This window comes from Aaosphaeria arxii, assembly GCF_010015735.1.
Source record: "Aaosphaeria arxii CBS 175.79 unplaced genomic scaffold BU24scaffold_1, whole genome shotgun sequence".
Taxonomy (NCBI): Eukaryota; Fungi; Ascomycota; class Dothideomycetes; order Pleosporales; genus Aaosphaeria; species Aaosphaeria arxii.
In genome coordinates, this window is record NW_022983474.1 from 2,337,055 (window position 1) to 2,354,919 (window position 17,865).

At 50.6% G+C, this 17,865-nt stretch overlaps 4 protein-coding genes across 4 annotated transcripts; 2 read left to right on the forward strand and 2 right to left on the reverse strand.

The window, feature by feature from the left end:
• Positions 1 to 5: 5 nt before the first annotated feature.
• On the forward strand, positions 6 to 5,493 carry BU24DRAFT_429981 (glycoside hydrolase family 1 protein; the record flags this gene model as incomplete). The annotated part of the gene is made up of 7 exons (XM_033529783.1): positions 6 to 1,222; positions 1,281 to 1,774; positions 3,107 to 4,085; positions 4,147 to 4,244; positions 4,296 to 4,705; positions 4,755 to 5,241; positions 5,291 to 5,493. 7 exons carry the CDS (start codon positions 6 to 8, stop codon positions 5,491 to 5,493), a joined length of 3,888 nt encoding a protein of 1,295 aa, XP_033389520.1.
• A 2,305-nt stretch (positions 5,494 to 7,798) lies between these two features.
• BU24DRAFT_469991 (UPF0057-domain-containing protein) lies at positions 7,799 to 8,850 on the reverse strand (the record flags this gene model as incomplete). The annotated part of the gene is made up of 3 exons (XM_033532645.1): positions 8,512 to 8,850; positions 8,326 to 8,401; positions 7,799 to 8,057 (listed from the first exon to the last, which is right to left on the reverse strand). The coding sequence occupies exons 1-3, from the start codon at positions 8,549 to 8,551 to the stop codon at positions 7,799 to 7,801; spliced, it is 375 nt and encodes a 124-aa protein (XP_033389521.1). The 5' UTR covers positions 8,552 to 8,850.
• A 1,218-nt stretch (positions 8,851 to 10,068) lies between these two features.
• BU24DRAFT_16697 (alpha-ketoacid dehydrogenase kinase) lies at positions 10,069 to 11,930 on the reverse strand. The gene is made up of 4 exons (XM_033521451.1): positions 11,778 to 11,930; positions 11,638 to 11,727; positions 11,446 to 11,587; positions 10,069 to 11,389 (listed from the first exon to the last, which is right to left on the reverse strand). Coding segments are annotated over exons 2-4 (1,236 nt in total). The 5' UTR covers positions 11,639 to 11,727; positions 11,778 to 11,930; the 3' UTR covers positions 10,069 to 10,296.
• Positions 11,931 to 13,373: 1,443 nt separating this feature from the next.
• Positions 13,374 to 17,421, forward strand: BU24DRAFT_16764 (cysteine proteinase). The gene is made up of 5 exons (XM_033521458.1): positions 13,374 to 13,607; positions 13,765 to 16,623; positions 16,673 to 16,972; positions 17,028 to 17,157; positions 17,209 to 17,421. Exons 1-5 carry the CDS (start codon positions 13,599 to 13,601, stop codon positions 17,319 to 17,321), a joined length of 3,411 nt encoding a protein of 1,136 aa, XP_033389523.1. The 5' UTR covers positions 13,374 to 13,598; the 3' UTR covers positions 17,322 to 17,421.
• Positions 17,422 to 17,865: the final 444 nt, after the last annotated feature.

Genomic DNA, 17,865 nt, shown 5'->3' on the forward strand with positions numbered 1-17,865 from the left:
CCACCATGGCAGGAGTAGTTCGAGGTCAATTGAGCCTATGTCTCTTGTCATTGTTGGCCTCAGCACATGGAGAGCCATTGTCCTTCCAAACGCCGTCTGGGTATAGCACTGCGAGCTTCAATGCGTCTGCACAGCCAACTGCTGCCATAAACCGGACGGATTTCTCAGATACAGCACTCAATGCTCTCTGGAATCTCGTGGGGCCCATCGCCACAGGCCCGGTCACGACGACCGTCGAGCCTACGCCCGAACCATCAGTCTTCCCTCAGCCGGTGGGCGAGGAGTTCCATCCTCTCGTCGCCTCCCACGACCCCAGTCTCCGCGACCTGAAGCTCCCTGAGGGCTTCCAATGGGGAGTCTCGAGCAGTTCGTACCAGATTGAAGGCGCCGCCAAAGACGAAGGCAAGGGTCCCAGCATCTGGGACTTGCTAAGTCACCGTGTCCCCAATTGGGTTGCGGACAACAGTACAGGTGACGTCGTGGGGAGTCACTACTGGCTGTACAAGCAGGACGTACAGCGTCTCAAGGCCCTGGGCATCAAACGTTTCAGCCCGAGTCTCTCATGGCCTCGCTTCTTCCCCTTCGGACGCGGTCCCGTGAATGAAGAAGGCGTCAAGCACTACGACGACGTCATATCCGAGCTGGTGAGCAACGATATCCACCCCAGCATCACCATCTTCCATTGGGACACCCCGCTCGCGCTGTTCACCGACTACGGCGCATGGGGCGATCGCAGGATCGTCGACGACTTCGTCAACTACGCCAAATTCGTCATCACGCGGTACGACGAGTACGTCGAGGAGTGGTTCACGATCAACGAGCCGCAGTGGTGCAACTGGCAGTACTCGCTCTACCCGGCCGGCGACCACTATCCCGCGTTCAACGACATCGGCGCCGGAAACCGCGCGAGGTTCCTGTGCGGACATCACACGCTGCTTGCGCATGCGAAGGTCGCGAAGTGGTACCATGAGGAGTTCAAGGGGAAGGGAAGGATTACGTTTAAGAATTCGGGGAATTACTACGAGGGGAACACGACGAGTGAGGCGGATAAGGAGGCTGCGCAGAGGAACTTTGACTTCGCGATTGGGTGGTTCGGTGGGCCGTGGACGGATGGCGATTATCCGCAGAGCTTGAAGGATACTCTGGGGGATATATTGCCTGAGTTTACGGAGGAGGAGAAGGAGTTGATCAAAGGGTCTTGTGATTTTTATGCCATTGATGGGTAAGTCGTGCCGACCTGATCAAGGTGGCGGTGATTGACTAACTGACTTGTCCTCCAGATACACATCATTCGTTGCCTGGGAAGTCGATGGTGGTGTCGAGAATTGTGCGAGCAATCGCTCCCACCCGAGCTACCCCGAATGCGCCAGTTCAGCCTCGAAGGCATCTAATGGATTTCCTCTGGGCCCAGCTGGCGACCCCGGCGTCTCATGGCTCTACAACACACCTGTCGGCCTGCGAAGGTTCCTCAAGCACCTGACGACGGTGCTCTTCCCAAGCATCCCAGACATCGTGGTGACCGAGTTCGGCTTCGCAGAGCCATTCGAAGGGCTCCTCACAGACAAGAACCAGATACTGTGGGATCTCCGACGAGCGGACTACTTCCAGAGCTACCTCGACAACATACTCGCGAGCATCCACTACGACAAGGTGAATGTGACCGGTGCGTGGGGTTGGGCAATCATGGACAATTTCGAATGGCTAGCCGGTAACGAGGTCAGGTTTGGGTTGCAGTATGTGAATTATACAGATCTGACGAGGACGCCGAAAGCGAGTGTGTTCCAGATGTTGAATTGGTTCCGGTAAGTTCATCCATAGATTTCTTTGCTGTGCTATGGGGGACTACAGTACATTATAAGGTGCAGTCTTTCTTTTTCTAGAGACAGATGCTGACCATGAGGAATCACAGTGAACATGAGAGCGGTGGTAGTAGTAATTCGACAATCAAGTTATTGTAGGAGAGAAGCAGACATTGGACGGAAGATGAAGGGATGGCACTGAGATGGGAGGAGATGATAGGTCGCCGATTAGCGTTAGTGCATTCCTTATCGCCCGCCACGTTCATCACAAGACATTCACTCTTCACTACCGTCCTACCATCCATTGCCAGCAGTGACTTCTTCAAACAATATTGACAACAACATTGTAGGAGAAAGGCCCATGCTATATTGCAATTCTGCAGAGAGTATCACTGTTGTAGAATTAAATCAGGTTCTACTCCGTAGTAGGCAAAAAAGCCAACTATAAGCCACCTAGGTATTCATTCGGTACATGTGCCTGTCACCTGCATAAGGAAACCTAGCCAGGCCACATGCCTGGCGTATTGTATTCAAATGAGGACAACCACATCTATCCTCTATAACATCACCAGTCTGTACAGATTGCAGATAGCTTCATCCGCTCAGCAGCTTTGACTTTCCCTCGTGCGTTTGTCGAGTTCGTTTGTCGAGTTCGTTTGTCGAGTGTGTTTGTGCTGATGCACGCTCTGACCTTGGCTGGTGCCGCCGTGGCTGAGGCTTCCATGGCCGCTGCTCCCAACCTGCCAGCAACAATAGTATTGACCCAATAGAGTACCAAACTCATAATAACTTGTAATTGCTTATTATCAGTATTGCTCTAATTGCCACCTTCCCTCAGCAAGCTTGATTCCTTTTTGTCAAAGGCCTGTACTCCACTCCCTCCGTAGGCTGATACCTAATTGGCACCCGTGACATGGTTGCTCAGCGGTACGGCGGTACCTACCGAACCCCCGATAATCCCCCATCCATCATCATTACCTCCTCCGCTACTACTACTACTACTAGTTACCTACCTACTACTACTACCCGTACTACATCCAACTACCAACCCAACTCTTCTCCTCACCTCGCACAATCTATAGATACCATCCTCTCTGATCAACTACTGCTACATCCTTGCAGCTTCATACTACCTCTCTGCCACTGATGACTCCCGATTAGTCCAGCAATCGCGCCATCCCACGGCTACTGCTCGACAACTACATCCGTCCGTCTGTCCTCCGTTCGCAGCTCTCAACCCCCTCCTCACACTCTACTTCCCTCAACACCTCACCTCAACCTTCGCATCTGCGGGTAACCTACCCCAGCGTTCGTCCTGGCAGACGACAACCCCCCAAATCCTTTAAATCCCCCTGCCCCCGTCACTTCCGCCCACCCAACCATCCCGATACCCCCAGCTTCTACTTCCCAAGACTTCTTTGCCCCAACCTCAACGACTTCATCTTCACACCAACCCACCGAACCCGCTCCTACGAATTCACCGATTCCTGAACCTACCTCTATCGCCGAGGATTCTCGTGCGAAGCGAAGACGCAGCCTCTCTGGATCCGACGACGATTCAGAGAGCCTTCCATCCCAACCAACTCGAGGCCGGACCTCCCGTCCTCTCTCCAAGCGAAGGCGCAGAACAGAAGAGACCATGCGCCTGGACAACGATGCTTCAAATCCATCATCATCACCCTCGCGGAAACACACAAACGGCTCCTCCCGCTCCCCAGGCCCGAGAGCGTCGCTTGCCAAGGTTGCTAACGGCGATACACATGGTAAATCCGAGACCAACGGGGCTTCGCACTCGAATGGAGCAACACTATCAAAAGAATACTTTGGCCATGACAGGGAGGAGGTGACAAGGATATTGATCCAAAGCTTGACCGACCTGGGTTACAGCGATGCGGCAGGGGCGTTGTGTAAGGAGAGCGGATATCAGCTCGAGGGACCGACAGTGGCGTCTTTTCGCAGTGCCGTACTTAAGGGCGACTGGGCTGTCGCAGAAGAGCTTCTGTTTGGAACGAGTACCTATGACCACGGGGGCGGTATCGGTTTGGACGGAACCGGTCCCTACGGCAAATCCTGGTCCAAGTCAGCATCTTCGTCGTCTAAGATACGTCGAACCGGTGGCTTGTCTCTTGCCGAAGGCGCAAATCGAGAGGAATTGCTCTTCTGGATGAAGCAACAGAAATATCTTGAATTATTGGAACGACGAGAATTAGGAGAGGCCCTGATGGTTTTGCGGCAGGAGCTGGCGCCGCTTCGACAAGACGTTAATAGATTACATGCTCTCTCGAGGTTAGTCTTCTGTCTAGTAAGACCGACAAAACATTGGTCTGATCTAACTAACACCATACAGCTTCATGATGTGTCAATCCGCTGAAGATCTCAAGAGTCAGGCTCAATGGGACGGTGCCCAAGGCGAGTCGCGACAGATATTACTCTCAGAAGTCTCCAGTAAGCAAAATGTGTCTCAAAGCAATGGCGCAACATGTGCTGACAATACAGAATCAATATCCCCGAGCATCATGATTCCGCCACATCGATTAGCATGTCTATTAGACGATGTCAAACAGAGTTGGATAGCGGGGTGCCTCTACCACAATACCGCCACCTCTCCATCACTTTATGTGGATCATATGTGCGACCGCAATGATTTCCCTATGAAGGCTGTGCAGGAACTGCGACATCACAAAGACGAGGTCTGGTATCTCAAGTACTCACACGACGGCACGAAGCTTGCTTCAGCAAGCAAAGACAACACTCTCGTCATTTACGAAACAGTCACATATAAGCCAATCCTCTTCCTCACGGAACATCAAGCTGGCGTGACCCATTTGGCTTGGAGTCCGGACGATTCCAAAATCATCTCTTGCTGTGCACAAGATGAATGTTCGGCGAGAATTTGGGACACGAAGGTTAGTTTCTCACTTTTTACCCACATTGATTTGTCTAACTTGTCGGTAGACCGGACGCTGCTTAGTCAGTATCAATGACTTCACGTATCCATGCACAACTGCAGCATGGGCTCCAGATGGCAGAAAGGTCGTCATAGGCTCGCAGGATAACAAATGTGGATTGGGTGTTTGGAGCGCCGACGGTGCACTCATTCACAAATGGTCCGAGAACAAACTTCGCGTGCACGATCTCGCTGTTTCCCCAGATGGCCATCGTCTCGTAGTCCTCCTCGAAAGCCGCATACTGGTTTACGATTTCGTCACATATGAGAAAATCTGCGAATGGCCACTGGAAAACAATATCAAGCTTACTTCTGTTAACATAAGCCAAGACTCACAGCACATGCTCATCAGTATGAATGAGAATAAGATCGAATTGACAGAAATCGACACGGGAGAGATTGTGCAGCGGTACTCTGGGCATTTACAGACCGAGTTCATCATCCGCTCTGATTTTGGCGGTGCAAACGAGAATTTTATAATAAGTGGCAGCGAAAGTGAGTGTTCATCATGGGATTCTTGCGTTGTAATACTAACCTCGCCTAGATTCTCGCATCTTCATCTGGAAGATAAATGGCCAGCTCGTCGAGTCTCTTGATGGGCACACGTCCGGCTGCGTCAACGCGGTCGCATGGCATCCAAAGGACCCTCGAGTCTTTGCTTCAGCTGGCGACGACAAGACGGTTCGGATATGGAAACCATCGCCACAGAACTATCCGAGTGGCTCTTCAAACGGTTACACTCGTTAGTTTCCCAGGTCTTCCTTCTCGCATATCGTAACCGGCGTCAACGGCATCTCTACACATGGACATGTTGAAAGACCTACTTTATTATTACCCACCTGTACTATCGACTGCTTGCATTCCATGGCGAATACCTACCTTCACGCTCTGTCCTTTTCCAGCCTCCATGCCATCTCAGAATGACCGCAGCTTATCTCGATTACATTATTTGCATCACATATTAGGAGTCACGACACACGGAGAATATGGGAGGCCACGACTCCTTATTTATATTTCTTCTGCCACTTATTATTACTTGTTTTCCCGGACTTGCATTGCCGACACCGGACCGGTGTGATCCATATCTTGTTGGGCGGAATCCTGGGGCTTCAATTGGCTAAATTCGGCTTGTCGTATGGATGGGTTGTCGTCGCACGTGTTCATAATCAGGGACGATGGACAACGTTCACGCAGAGGATGTGGAGGATACCTGGTCGTAAACTGGATTTGATCTCGGCCCACCAACCAGGCCAATCCTCGTTGTGGCTCCTTGACGCTGTCCATTTCAACCCATGAACCAAGCCCCTATGATGCTCTTAGAAGCGACTAGAAACAATCGGCTACCGGGCGCATAATCCCGTGAAAGAACTCCATCCTTCTGTCACAGGATGAGAAGAGAGACTAGGGAAGGGGACAGTGGAGGAACATGCATTGGTCGAATACATTATCCCGGAGCAAGGTGTCTGTACGTAGGGTAGCCAGCATACATATACACAACTTATATACAATAAACACTTGCTTGGCCGACCACACTCGGCCGCGAAGTTGGGTTTGAACGGTTGAACATCTCGCCTCCACCATCTTTTAATCTTTGATCCTTCGGTGGCTCTATACTGTATGTAAATCTTTGCCATGCCATCCTGGGCCATTTTTTCATTCATTTGCCCCACAGACTAAACGGTGGAAGGAAAGAGACAGAAGGAAAAACAATAATCTTCTATGAAGTATAAAAAATTAAAAATTAAATACATCTAAAGTGTAAGATGGTTAATGGATATCTAGGATATCTCCATTTCCCTCTGCGATGGAAGAGAAGAACGTATCTCTCCTGTGCAGAGTACATGGCCGTTTTGAATTAAGGATAATATCCGTGGATGGTTGAACCAGGTACTTATGGATGTGTTCGTCCATATGGTGTCGTGCGAAGTGTCCGTCCAGTCCATTTCCTCCACTGATGGATAGCGATAAATGTGATATGCTTCAGATAGACAAGTATCCTACATCGAAGCCACTGGACCGGATTCGTTTCTTTCTCATCCTCTCCCTCCCCATTCTCACCAGCTAAGCAGCAAGAAGGCATGGGTGAAATCGAAGAGCACCGTAACGAGATCCATCACTCCATAACGGCCCAACACGCTCGATCCCTGAAGTCGAAACGCTCCACGAAACTGGTTACCCAGCTTCTGTGTGCTTCAATCCTCCATCTCCTCGTTCGCCCAAATTTCCGGTGAGCAATGATATGTCATGTATACATTCACACTACACCGCCGCCTTGGCCTCACCACATAGCATTACCGACGAGGACGTCCCAACCTCCCTAATAAGCCACAGCAATTTTCCCGTCGGCGTGACGATGTGGTCGTCCGGCTGGCCCGAGGGGTCGTGCGTGCGGGTGAGGTGGCGTAGTTTGTGGCAGTTTGTGATTCGGGGGTTTTGTGTCGTCCATGGCGGCAGTGCTGCTGTGGTGGGAGATGTGGAGGTCATGAGGTTGAGGAGGGCGGTAGTGGTGTTGAATAGGGACGACTGTAGTGTTGACATTTTTGTCGATTTTGTAGGAGGAGTAGATGAGTGAGTTGGTGAGGCTGTTATGTATGTATGTTTGGGATGGAGTGGAAGTGAAACGAGTGACTTGATGTTGGTTTTGATAGCAGGGTGTGTATATCGTGATGGAAGATGTTCGCTTTAAGTCATTTCACTGTCTTCATAGTTACCATAGAACCACAACTCTCGTACGTAGAAACTCTTGGAAAGAGGCATATAAAACCCAACCGCCCCCTCCGTCGTCCGCGACCGAGTAGCCACCCACCCATCTCCCTTCTCATCAAAAGTAGTAGTCGAAGCAGAACATCGGAGCCGCCCGATTCGCCCCAAGAACACCATATAACCCCAAACCGGAAATCCAGGAGAGAGAAACAAAAAAAGACCCATAATACCACAGCTCGTGACGTCCGATCCTATAAAACGCCCTCCGATCGATATTACCACATCAATCTCCCCCACGCCTCCACCGCACCCAACTCCTCTCCAGTCCAACGACGACGATTAAAACCCCTCAAATAGTACCATAGCCCTGCTGCCCCTGCGGCGGCACATTCGTATACGGCTGCTGCGCGGGCCCCGGAGGCGGCGGGCGCGGCGGCGCACCTGTTTGCACGGGCGGTGGCGGCTGAACGTGGGTTCCTCCCCTCTGCACTTTGCTGCTGTAGACGCCGGGGGCACGCCTCGCGTCGACGATGCCGGCGCGGATCTCGTCGCGCCGCTTGAAGTAGACGTATTCGACGTAGAAGGCGTGGATGTGGCCCGGGAAGTATCTGCCAAGAGCGTGGGGGTGTGTGGTCAGCAATGATGATGTTTTACCAAGAGGGTTGTTATATCAACCAGATTAATGGAGGATCGTAGGGCTGAGCGCGGCCGCGGGGCGGACTGGTAGGGGCGTTTTGTTCCGCCACCGCCGCGCCAGATTTGATCGGGGAAGAAAGAGGTGGAATGTTTCTCGGATGGATTGGGATACGAGGGAAGTGTAAACAGGTTGGGCATGATGCGGTTTTTGGAAACGGAAATGGAAATAATTCGACGTACCCCAAGATGGTGAGCAAGATGTTTATGAGGAGGTCGGCGCCGCAGCCTGCGACGAGGAATACGCCGATAGGTGGGACTGTTGAGGTTTTTGGTTAGTATCATTATAATATAATTACTATGGTCTCTTCTGTGGAGGAAGAAATCGTGGGTTTGAAGGGATTTGCATTGGCTGGTGGGACGACGTACTGAAGATCGTGATGATTATGAGGAGGATTGTTTTGATCATGATGACTTGCTTCTCTCCTTCAATAGACTATATCGGCGAGAGATGTGATGTTGAGACAGGTTCCCCGCGGGAATTTGTATCGTCAATATTAGCTTCGAAAAAACGCGGGGATTCCTTCGCGGTTGTGAAAGAGTGGTGATGTTTTTATTTGTTTGTTTAAACGTCACGCGTTGTGGTTGTAATAACGAAAGCACGTAGGGTAGGTATGTAGTCGGGAACCTGGAGGAATGAACGCAAGGGGTGTGAGGTCACGTCGTCGTTGCAACTTCTCCTCTCCTCTCAAGTTGCCCTACCTACCTACTATATATCCCCATCCCACCCCTCCGCCTTCCGAAATCTCCGGAAGCAAACAATGCCCTCCTCGCAGGAGGATTTAGCTCCATCCGTCACCACCGAACGAATGGGTACAGCCTGTCAGTAGGTAATCATGATGCCACTACCAAACGGGGAATCACATGCGTCATAGTTGCCTGGCCCTACGCATTTGGGTTCGACGTGTTCTTCGGCGCCAACTCGGTCGGGTCACCCTCCCTCTCCTACTGGTAGATTTAATCACCTGAGGAGCTGGGTTGAAATGCGCGGATAGGCCGGGAGGGATGGGGGTGAGAGGTGTTACCGAGTACGCATGTACAAGCAGGGAATATATGATTGCATATGCCAAAAATAAAGTATGGTCGTTGCGAGGAGTATTTGTAGGGAAGCTTTGGCGGAGATGTGTGGCAATTGATAGCCATGCATAGTGTAAATTCAGAGCATGGATGAGAATCACCATTGAAAGGGAGTAATTAGAGAGACTTGGAAGTTATCAAAGTCGATTATGACATATAATTCTAACTTAATCATGTCTAAATGTTGTAGGCTTTAACCTGAATTCCAACAGGAACTTGTCAAGCTGATACGCTCGTTCTTACTGTGAAGAAGCAGAGGAAGACGCTTCGTCTACTTCCAATTGAATGATTGAAAACTGAACTTCCTTCGTTCCATAGGGAAAAGAATCCAACTATTGTGGTTTTCTGTGGGTCCCGCATCTGAATGCCTATCCACCAATTCACTGATGCAAAACGCTTATGATGGCATAGTCTGAGAATGCAAGTGACCAACCGAAAAGCCTGTTCGGTATGATATTATACAGACCAAGTTGATGTTTTGTTCCTCGGTGCTGGAGACTTGCTGCCAAAATCCTAATCCTGACCCGGAAACCATGGCCCATGGTAGATATTCAAGCGCCTGGCATCCTGTAAAGATAGTATTTCTACTTCGGTAAACGCACAAAGTACGCCCGTCGGCCATGGTAAACTTAGGCAAATATCCATAGTTTCGGTCAAATGGCTTGGGACCAGGTTGCTTGACCACGTATGGGCATTGAGCTGTTGTTTCATGGACTGATTGACTCCCACAATAATGGCGAACAGACAATGTTGCCAAGTTCTCCAGAAGCTGCTTGCCGTTGCAATTGAAAGGAGGGAAATCGAGACTGCGGGAGCGGAAAGTGACCTCTCTGCCGTCTTTCTGATCTTCGATCCACACTGGAATGCAACTCAGTGGTAGTAGGATCAAAATTGCTGTTGCCAGATGGGGAAGGATTGTAGAGCCCTTTGAAGCCCTGAGACCCTGGGGAACGAGTTATGTGCATATAGCAAGCTAGAGAGAGAACCTCCCATGGTATGATAGAGCTCGATCAATGCAGAGATGCTTGGTCGGGTCTACCACCCGTGAAACCAAATTTGTAATTGAAGAGGCATCATCTACACTGCATCCATAGTGGCGCGCGTAGTCACGCGCTCGTTCTTGTTCCCTAATTTGGATATTTGGAGGAAGGCATCTACACCATATCCCTCTAGGCTATGAATGTCAAGACTTCCGGCCCAGTACTCGGCATATATTTTGCACATGGGTAGGCCAACACCAAGTCGAAGATCCGGTGGACGACTCGTCAGAGACGAAAGCGACCCGACATGATCATGATGGGCTTCTTCGGTTTTAGTTTGGCCTTTGGACGAATCCTCCTTCACCTGCAACTCCTGCATGGTACCAAGAAGCTTCGGAACCCGTGCGAGGTTCTCCAGCCTTCTCTGTCGGCGTGGACCTTTACTAAAGCTCCAAAGGTGAGGTAAAATCTCGGTAGGTATGCCCCCGCCTTGATCTGATATGCGGATGATGACGTGCTGTGCGTTCTCGCAAATGAGCACTTCGATAGGTGGTGGTTGTGCATTCTTGGATTGCCTTTGCTCGATGATTGCCTGCATCGAATTTCGCAGAAGTTCGCCCACAAGATACTCGAGATGTGTCAGGATGTACGGGAAAGTTGCATCTAAATGGCCGGTAATGTGCACTTCAGGGAGTACCACGTGGGGCCCATATGCACGCTTGACCAGCTCCTGCATGTTTTTGCCACAGCGCTCGAGGACCTCTTTCGCATTACAACGCAGAAAGATCTCTCCGACGTTCTCGGTGTGTTGATCATTGGTAGGCTGGGCGTCGGGGAAGTGCCAGGGCGAATTGAAAGTTTCGGTCAGAGCAATGTGCTGTTCGGCTATGACACGTCGGGAGATGCGAGAGCGCAGCATTGTGTTCATGAACTTGTCGGTCTCCTCGGGCCTCATGAGTCCGCGAACTTCGAGGACACCAATTGCTAGGCGAGGAATGACAGTGGCATGCTCCTTGAGAGTCTCCTCCAATATCTTGCAATACCGATCATTGTCCTCGAGTGTTTTGATTTCCGGAACGCGGCGAAAGCGCTCGAAGGCGCGAAGGTACATTTCGTAGACATGGGCGAGGTGAGGGTTCGAAACGACAACGTATGGTAAGGTCTGGACGTCTCGCAAACGATGGGCGATCCTGAGGGAGTTCAGTATAAAATGGTAGGAGTCCACGAGCAACCGGCGTCTCTTCACCTGGTAGGCAGCTCGAGTCTACAGTAATTTGCCGAGTCAAGAAGGCGAGATTCGGTCAAGGTGCGGCCGAAGAAGGTGAGTCGGCGCAAACTTATGGGACGGGCCTCTCTCTGCACCCATCTGAGAAGAGGAAGAGTCAGCACTCAGACAATGAGCGGTAAGGGAATATATGATTGGGGGCGGCGGCCGTACTCGTCGAGGGCGGATGAGGGCCGCCATGTTGGGGCAGAGGTTGTCGAGTATGCTCGTGTGACGGATTGACGATGAGTTGGTATTATGATACTTCGGGATGGTAAAGTTACAGTATGTCGGGAGAGTGGGATTGCGCGTACGAGGAGGGTTGAACTGCGCATTTCCGAGGGGCGACCGCAAGAGTTGAAAGGTTGAATAAAGGAAGAAGAAATCTGTGGTCGCGAACTCGGAGGTGAAGAGAGGAGCTATGTTGTTTTGGGTGGATGTAGTTGCTCCGTATAGCTTGTAGCTCGTCCACCTCGTTTAGCTTCGGAGCGAAAAGGTGGGAGGGTCTCGAGGTGTGACGCATGACGTCCTCTCGTTACTAAGCAAACGTTCACGGGCATCCATCAAATGATACAGCTATTAGCAAATCTTGAGGAGAACAACAACAACATCAAAGCTTAATTGTACAGGAATTTCCAGAGCATGTTGTTAAATTTGAAAAACTAAAGAGAATAATTGACAGCTTTGTTTGTCTCGCCAGGCGTGCGATCAAGTGCGTTTGTTTTGAAACTACGTCGCTCGGTGTCATGAGACAGTATATTGACACACAGTGAAGCTGATGTAGTGAAGGGAACAATTGAGCAACCGAAGGGGAAATCTACGACGTGTAAAACTTGCAATCACTCAATGATTAGATACAGAAGCATGGCGACCGCCAATTCCTATGCACTACTTCAGTGCGTGCTGTGCTTCGATACTAGGTACGTGCCGATGTACCAGCTTGGTAGTTAGAAACAAGCCTCACTCAATTCGCAGAAATCGGTAACTTTGGAGAATCATTGTGACCATTTTTAGTTGTGGCGATTGGTTTGTATGAGAAACGGTATCTGTTACAGTATTCCCCTACCTAATTCAATACTGTAGTGCAGGTAAGAAATATGGTTTGATGAAATGGAATTAGTGTATTGGCGAGGTTGAGTGCCCTGCTCCGCTCCGCCTCAGAGGCACTCCAAATTACGTCTGCTTTTTTTTTTTTCCTTTTTGTAGATACTGTGTAGGTGACAGGTTCGCAATTGTGAATTGCATTTTTTGTGAAAAGGTGAATCTTTTTTATATTTCCATAACTATATGATTCTCGCATATAATATTCACTGGTAGGATATGGCCCACTAAGTTGCATCGGTACCCGTGACCCGCCTACCTACCTACCTACCTACCTACCTACCTTGGTACACACTATTAGGTACGTACCTACATCAGTCACCTACGCGTGCCACGGTAACTTGACGAGAGACGTAGGCTCACCTGTCCAGCCAACCTAAGTAGGTACCTACCCACCTACCCACCTACCCAGCCAGCCAACTATACCAGGCTGCAGGTTCAACCAGTCAATCAAGTACCTTCAAAGTACCCATCAAGTACCTTTGCACCTGTTGATGCCCGAAAAGAACTTATCATTACATAGCAACGACTCGTCTCTCGTTCCTCTCTCTCTATCAACCCTCGTGTATCGAACATTCACCTAACTGACTACTACCTCATACCTGGTAACTACTCCCTCTCACTCACCTGCACTCTCCCCGCCACACCAACCAGCGACTCGTAGTTATTACTACTACAGTATTGCTACGAGCACGACACTACGCACTACTCACTACTACTACGACAATACTCACAACTACGATTACTACACAGTACTACAGTCTACTACTACCAATCGCCTCCACTCAGATCTAAATCTGCTAACCCCCGCGACTGGCCTCGCTCAACCTCAACCTCACACCTTTTCGCATCTTTTTCCTTTCTCTTCTCCTTCATCTTCTTCCTCCTCTTCCTTCCCCCCTCACTCGCCCTCTCCCCGCTTGTCTCATAATACCTACGCCGCCCCCGTCTTTTTCCTTCCTTGTTGCTCTTTTCTTGTCGCCTTTTCTTTCTTCTGCTCTCGCAGTCCTGCGCTTCCGCCGCCACCGAGCATCATGGATCAGGTAAGCTCCAATCTACCCGCACTCTCTGCCAGTCTTCCTCGCTTCCTATGCACTCGCCGTCGCCATCTTCGGCTTCCCTTATTGCTCTTACTGCCAAGCTGCTGCACACCAGGCCCCTACAAACATCGCTGACGCTGCCTCTTACCTGTGACATCAGCTCAACAGCGATATGCTCGTGGACTCCGAGTATGACGAGAAGCGCGACGACGTCGCCATCATCAATCCTGATGCTGACGAGTCCATGGACGATGCCGAGGCAGACTCGGAGCCAGAACCCCGCGCCGACGAATACGATGCCTTCATGAAAAAGCACATGCCCGAGCTGCCCGACCAGGAGACGGAGGCTGAGGCACACCACACATGGGAGATCAAGGAATGGCGGACACTGAGTAGGCGAGAACACGGTCCTGTCTTCGAGTGCGGAGGCAATCCCTGGCGGATTCTCTTCTTCCCTTATGGCAATAACGTTGACTATGCCTCGTTCTATCTCGAACAGGGCTACGAGGAAAAGAAGGTTCCCGATGACTGGTACGCCTGCGTGCAGTTCATGTTGGTTCTCTGGAATCCAAATGATCCGACCTTGTTTACCACCCATTCTGCCACCCACCGCTTTACCGCCGACGAAGGCGATTGGGGTTTCACCCGCTTCGCAGAGCTTCGCCGACTCTTTGCCTCGGATTTCGACGGCCGCGGCCGTCCTCTAGTGGAGGACAACGCCGCCAACGTCACCGCGTACATTCGTGTTCTCAAGGACCCCACCGGCGTCCTATGGCACAACTTCATTAATTATGACTCCAAGAAGGAAACTGGCATGGTGGGTTTGAAAAATCAAGGTGCAACATGTTATCTCAATTCCTTACTCCAATCCCTGTATTTCACAAATGCGTTCAGGCGGGCAGTCTATCAGATTCCCACCGCCGAAGAGACCGATCGGTCAGGAACCAGCGCGTACGCTTTGCAACGACTTTTCTACCTCCTCCAGACCTCGGGAACCGCTGTCGCCACCACGGACCTGACCCAGTCGTTTGGCTGGGACTCTAAGCAGATTTTCGAACAGCAAGATGTCCAGGAATTATCGCGCGTCCTCATGGACAAGCTGGACGAGAAGATGAAGGGTACAGATGCGGAGGGCGCACTGGAGAAGATGTTCGTCGGAAAGATGAAGACTTACATCTCGTGTATCAACGTCGACTACGAATCTTCTCGGATAGAAGACTTTTGGGACATCCAGTTGAACGTCAGTGGCAACAAGAATCTCGACGACAGTTTCAAAGACTACATCCAGGTCGAAACCATGGACGGAGAGAACAAGTATTTTGCCGAGGGCCACGGTCTGCAGGACGCGAAAAAGGGCGTCATCTTTGAGTCTTTCCCGCAGGTCCTTCATCTGCAGTTGAAGCGTTTCGAATATGACATCAACCGGGATGCCATGATGAAGGTCAATGATCGCTACGAATTCCCTGAAATATGGGACGCATCGCCCTACCTCTCCGACAATGCCGACCGATCGGAACCTTACATATATCATCTCCACGGCGTGTTGGTGCATAGCGGAGATTTGAACGCCGGCCATTACTATGCTTTTCTGAAACCCACCAAGGAAGGCCATTTTTACAAATTCGACGATGATCGAGTGACCCGTGCTACGAAGCGGGAAGCTCTTGAGGAAAACTTTGGAGGCGACTATACTCAGGTGAATGGGAACGTCGGCCAGCGCAACCCGTATACACGTACGTGGTCTGCTAAGCGATCTATGAGCGCCTACATGTTGGTCTATATCCGCGAAAGCAGGTTGGACAACATGCTCCTTCCAGGCATCCCCGTCGACGCGCCGACCCATCTTGCAGAACGGATTGCGGAGGAGCGAATTGCATTCGAGCGGAGGCGTAAAGAGCGGGAAGAGGCGCATCTCTACATGGATATCCAAGTGGCATCCGAAGCCAATTTCCAGGCTTACCAGGGTTTCGATATCGTTCCTTGGAAAGCCGAGACCGAGTCCCCCGCCAATCCCAAGCATTATCGCATACTCCGCGCAACGACGATGGCCGAGTTTTGCACCACGGTTGCGTCCGATCTGGGCCTCGAAAATGACATGATCAGGCCATGGGCAATGGTCAACCGTCAAAACGGCACCGTTCGCCCTGACGTTGCGATCGCTTTCCCGGACATGACGGTCGAGGAAGCCTCGAGCAAGTTCGGTACAAAGACTGCTCAATTCAAGCTATGGGTCGAGAAGGCCGAATCGCGTGATGATGATGGCACTCCAATCTTTGGTGACAAATCGATCGAATTGAAGGCACTGTCTGGGAATAGACCTCTCATGCTCTTCCTCAAGCATTTCGATGCCAAATCACAAACTCTGTATGGCGTTGGAAATGTCTATGCGGCATTCCACGACAGGGTCTGCGACATTGGTCCCCAAATCCTGAAAGCACTAGATTGGCCCGCTGGAACCAACTTCAAGCTTTCTGAAGAGATCAAAATGAACATGATAGAAGCGATGAAGCCCAAGGCAACATTAGGGCAGTCAGAGATTCAGGATGGAGACATCGTCACTGTACAACGCACCCTCACCGAGAAAGAAACCGCTCAAATCACTGCCACCGGCGGTTGTGTCGAGGCGAAAGATTTCTACGATTACTTACTCAACCGTATCACGGTCGAATTCCTCCCGAAATCTGCTGATCCCGACAGCTCTGAGACATTCACTTTGACCCTCAGTAAGAAGATGACCTACGATCAGCTTGCAGCGAAGGCCGCCGAGCACCTAGGCATCGAGCCTACGCATGTTCGTTTCACAACCGTGACCGCTTCTGGCAAGCCCAAGGCGCCAATAAAGTCGAGCCCGCAAGCCACACTGAACCAGATTCTCCTTCCTGGTCCCTATACCTACTCGACTACATCGGCGCAAAAGCCAGACGCTCTCTTCTATGAAGTCCTAGATATGAGCTTGAAGGAGCTAGAGCAAAGGAAAGCGATGAAGGTGATATGGCTACCAGAGGGCCTGACGAAAGAGGTATTTGCCCTAGCTACATTGGCCATACAAGTCACTAATCTTGACGCAGGAGGAATATACGTTGATGATCCCTCGCGCAGCTCACGTTTCGGATTTGATAGAAGCACTTGTCAAGAAGGCCAATCTTAGTGAAGAGGTCGCTAGTCGTGTGCGCATTTATGAGGCGCATGCGAGCAAATTCTACAAAGCCCTCTCTCCTGACTTCCAGATCATGGGCATTGGCGACTATCTTACAATTTACGCCGCCGCTTTCCCTGACGACCAGGCGGCGAAGAAGATTAGCGTCTTCCATTTCGACAAAGAAATCACCAAAGTTCACGGAGTTCCTTTCCAGTTTCCTTTGAAGGAAGTACGTAAACTTCAAGGGCAGTTTGTTCCTTGCATCAACCACTAACGACCTGTAGGGAGAACTCTTCAGCGAAACGAAACAGCGACTCTCGGATTTTACCAAGATCAAAGGAAAGAATTTCGAGAAGATCAAATTCATGGTCACGGGCAAGCCACATTTTTCAAAACCTGAGCCTCTCGAAGATGGTAAGTCGTCAAGATGCTCTCTTACGTTTTCCAGTGCTGACCTGGTCGCAGAGGATATCCTGTGGGATATGGTGGGTACTCGTGACGATGTCGCCCTTGCCATGGACCACGTCAACAAGGCCAAGAGCTTCTGGGGCAAGACGGATTCCATCTTCATACGATGAGAGTCCTAGCGAATATCGAAAACCATTATTCCTCATTATGATGTATCTCATCCACTATGATCCCACCAAGTAGCTAGACCGTCGTTTGATGTTTCTAGTGCGTATCTGCTTTAGGCGTAAGGTTGGCACACATGGCAAAGCGATTCATTCGGAGCTCGGCGTGTCATTGAGCATTCTAGACTCGGCGCGGCACATCACATCACATCACATCAATGGGTATTAAGTTCCACATAGGCATGCGAGTTCGAGAGTTTGGGGGGCGGTAGTGATTCAATGCGGCAATTGTCATTGCTGCTCTCGCTGTTGTTGTTGGGAAACCGTTGGCTAGATGCACGATAGCAATCATGAAAGCTTGGGGAGACTGTTCAGTCGAAAAGATACGGTTTTGTGTAACATATAAAAACTGCATTTCTACCTATTATTCATGAGGATACATATTGCCATTCTTTGGAATGTTGGAGGTCAGCGCAGAGGTCGGAGTTCCTGAGATCCCCGCGCTTGCCTGTGATTGGATGTTATGCCAAGAGATGCGGCCAAACTTAAC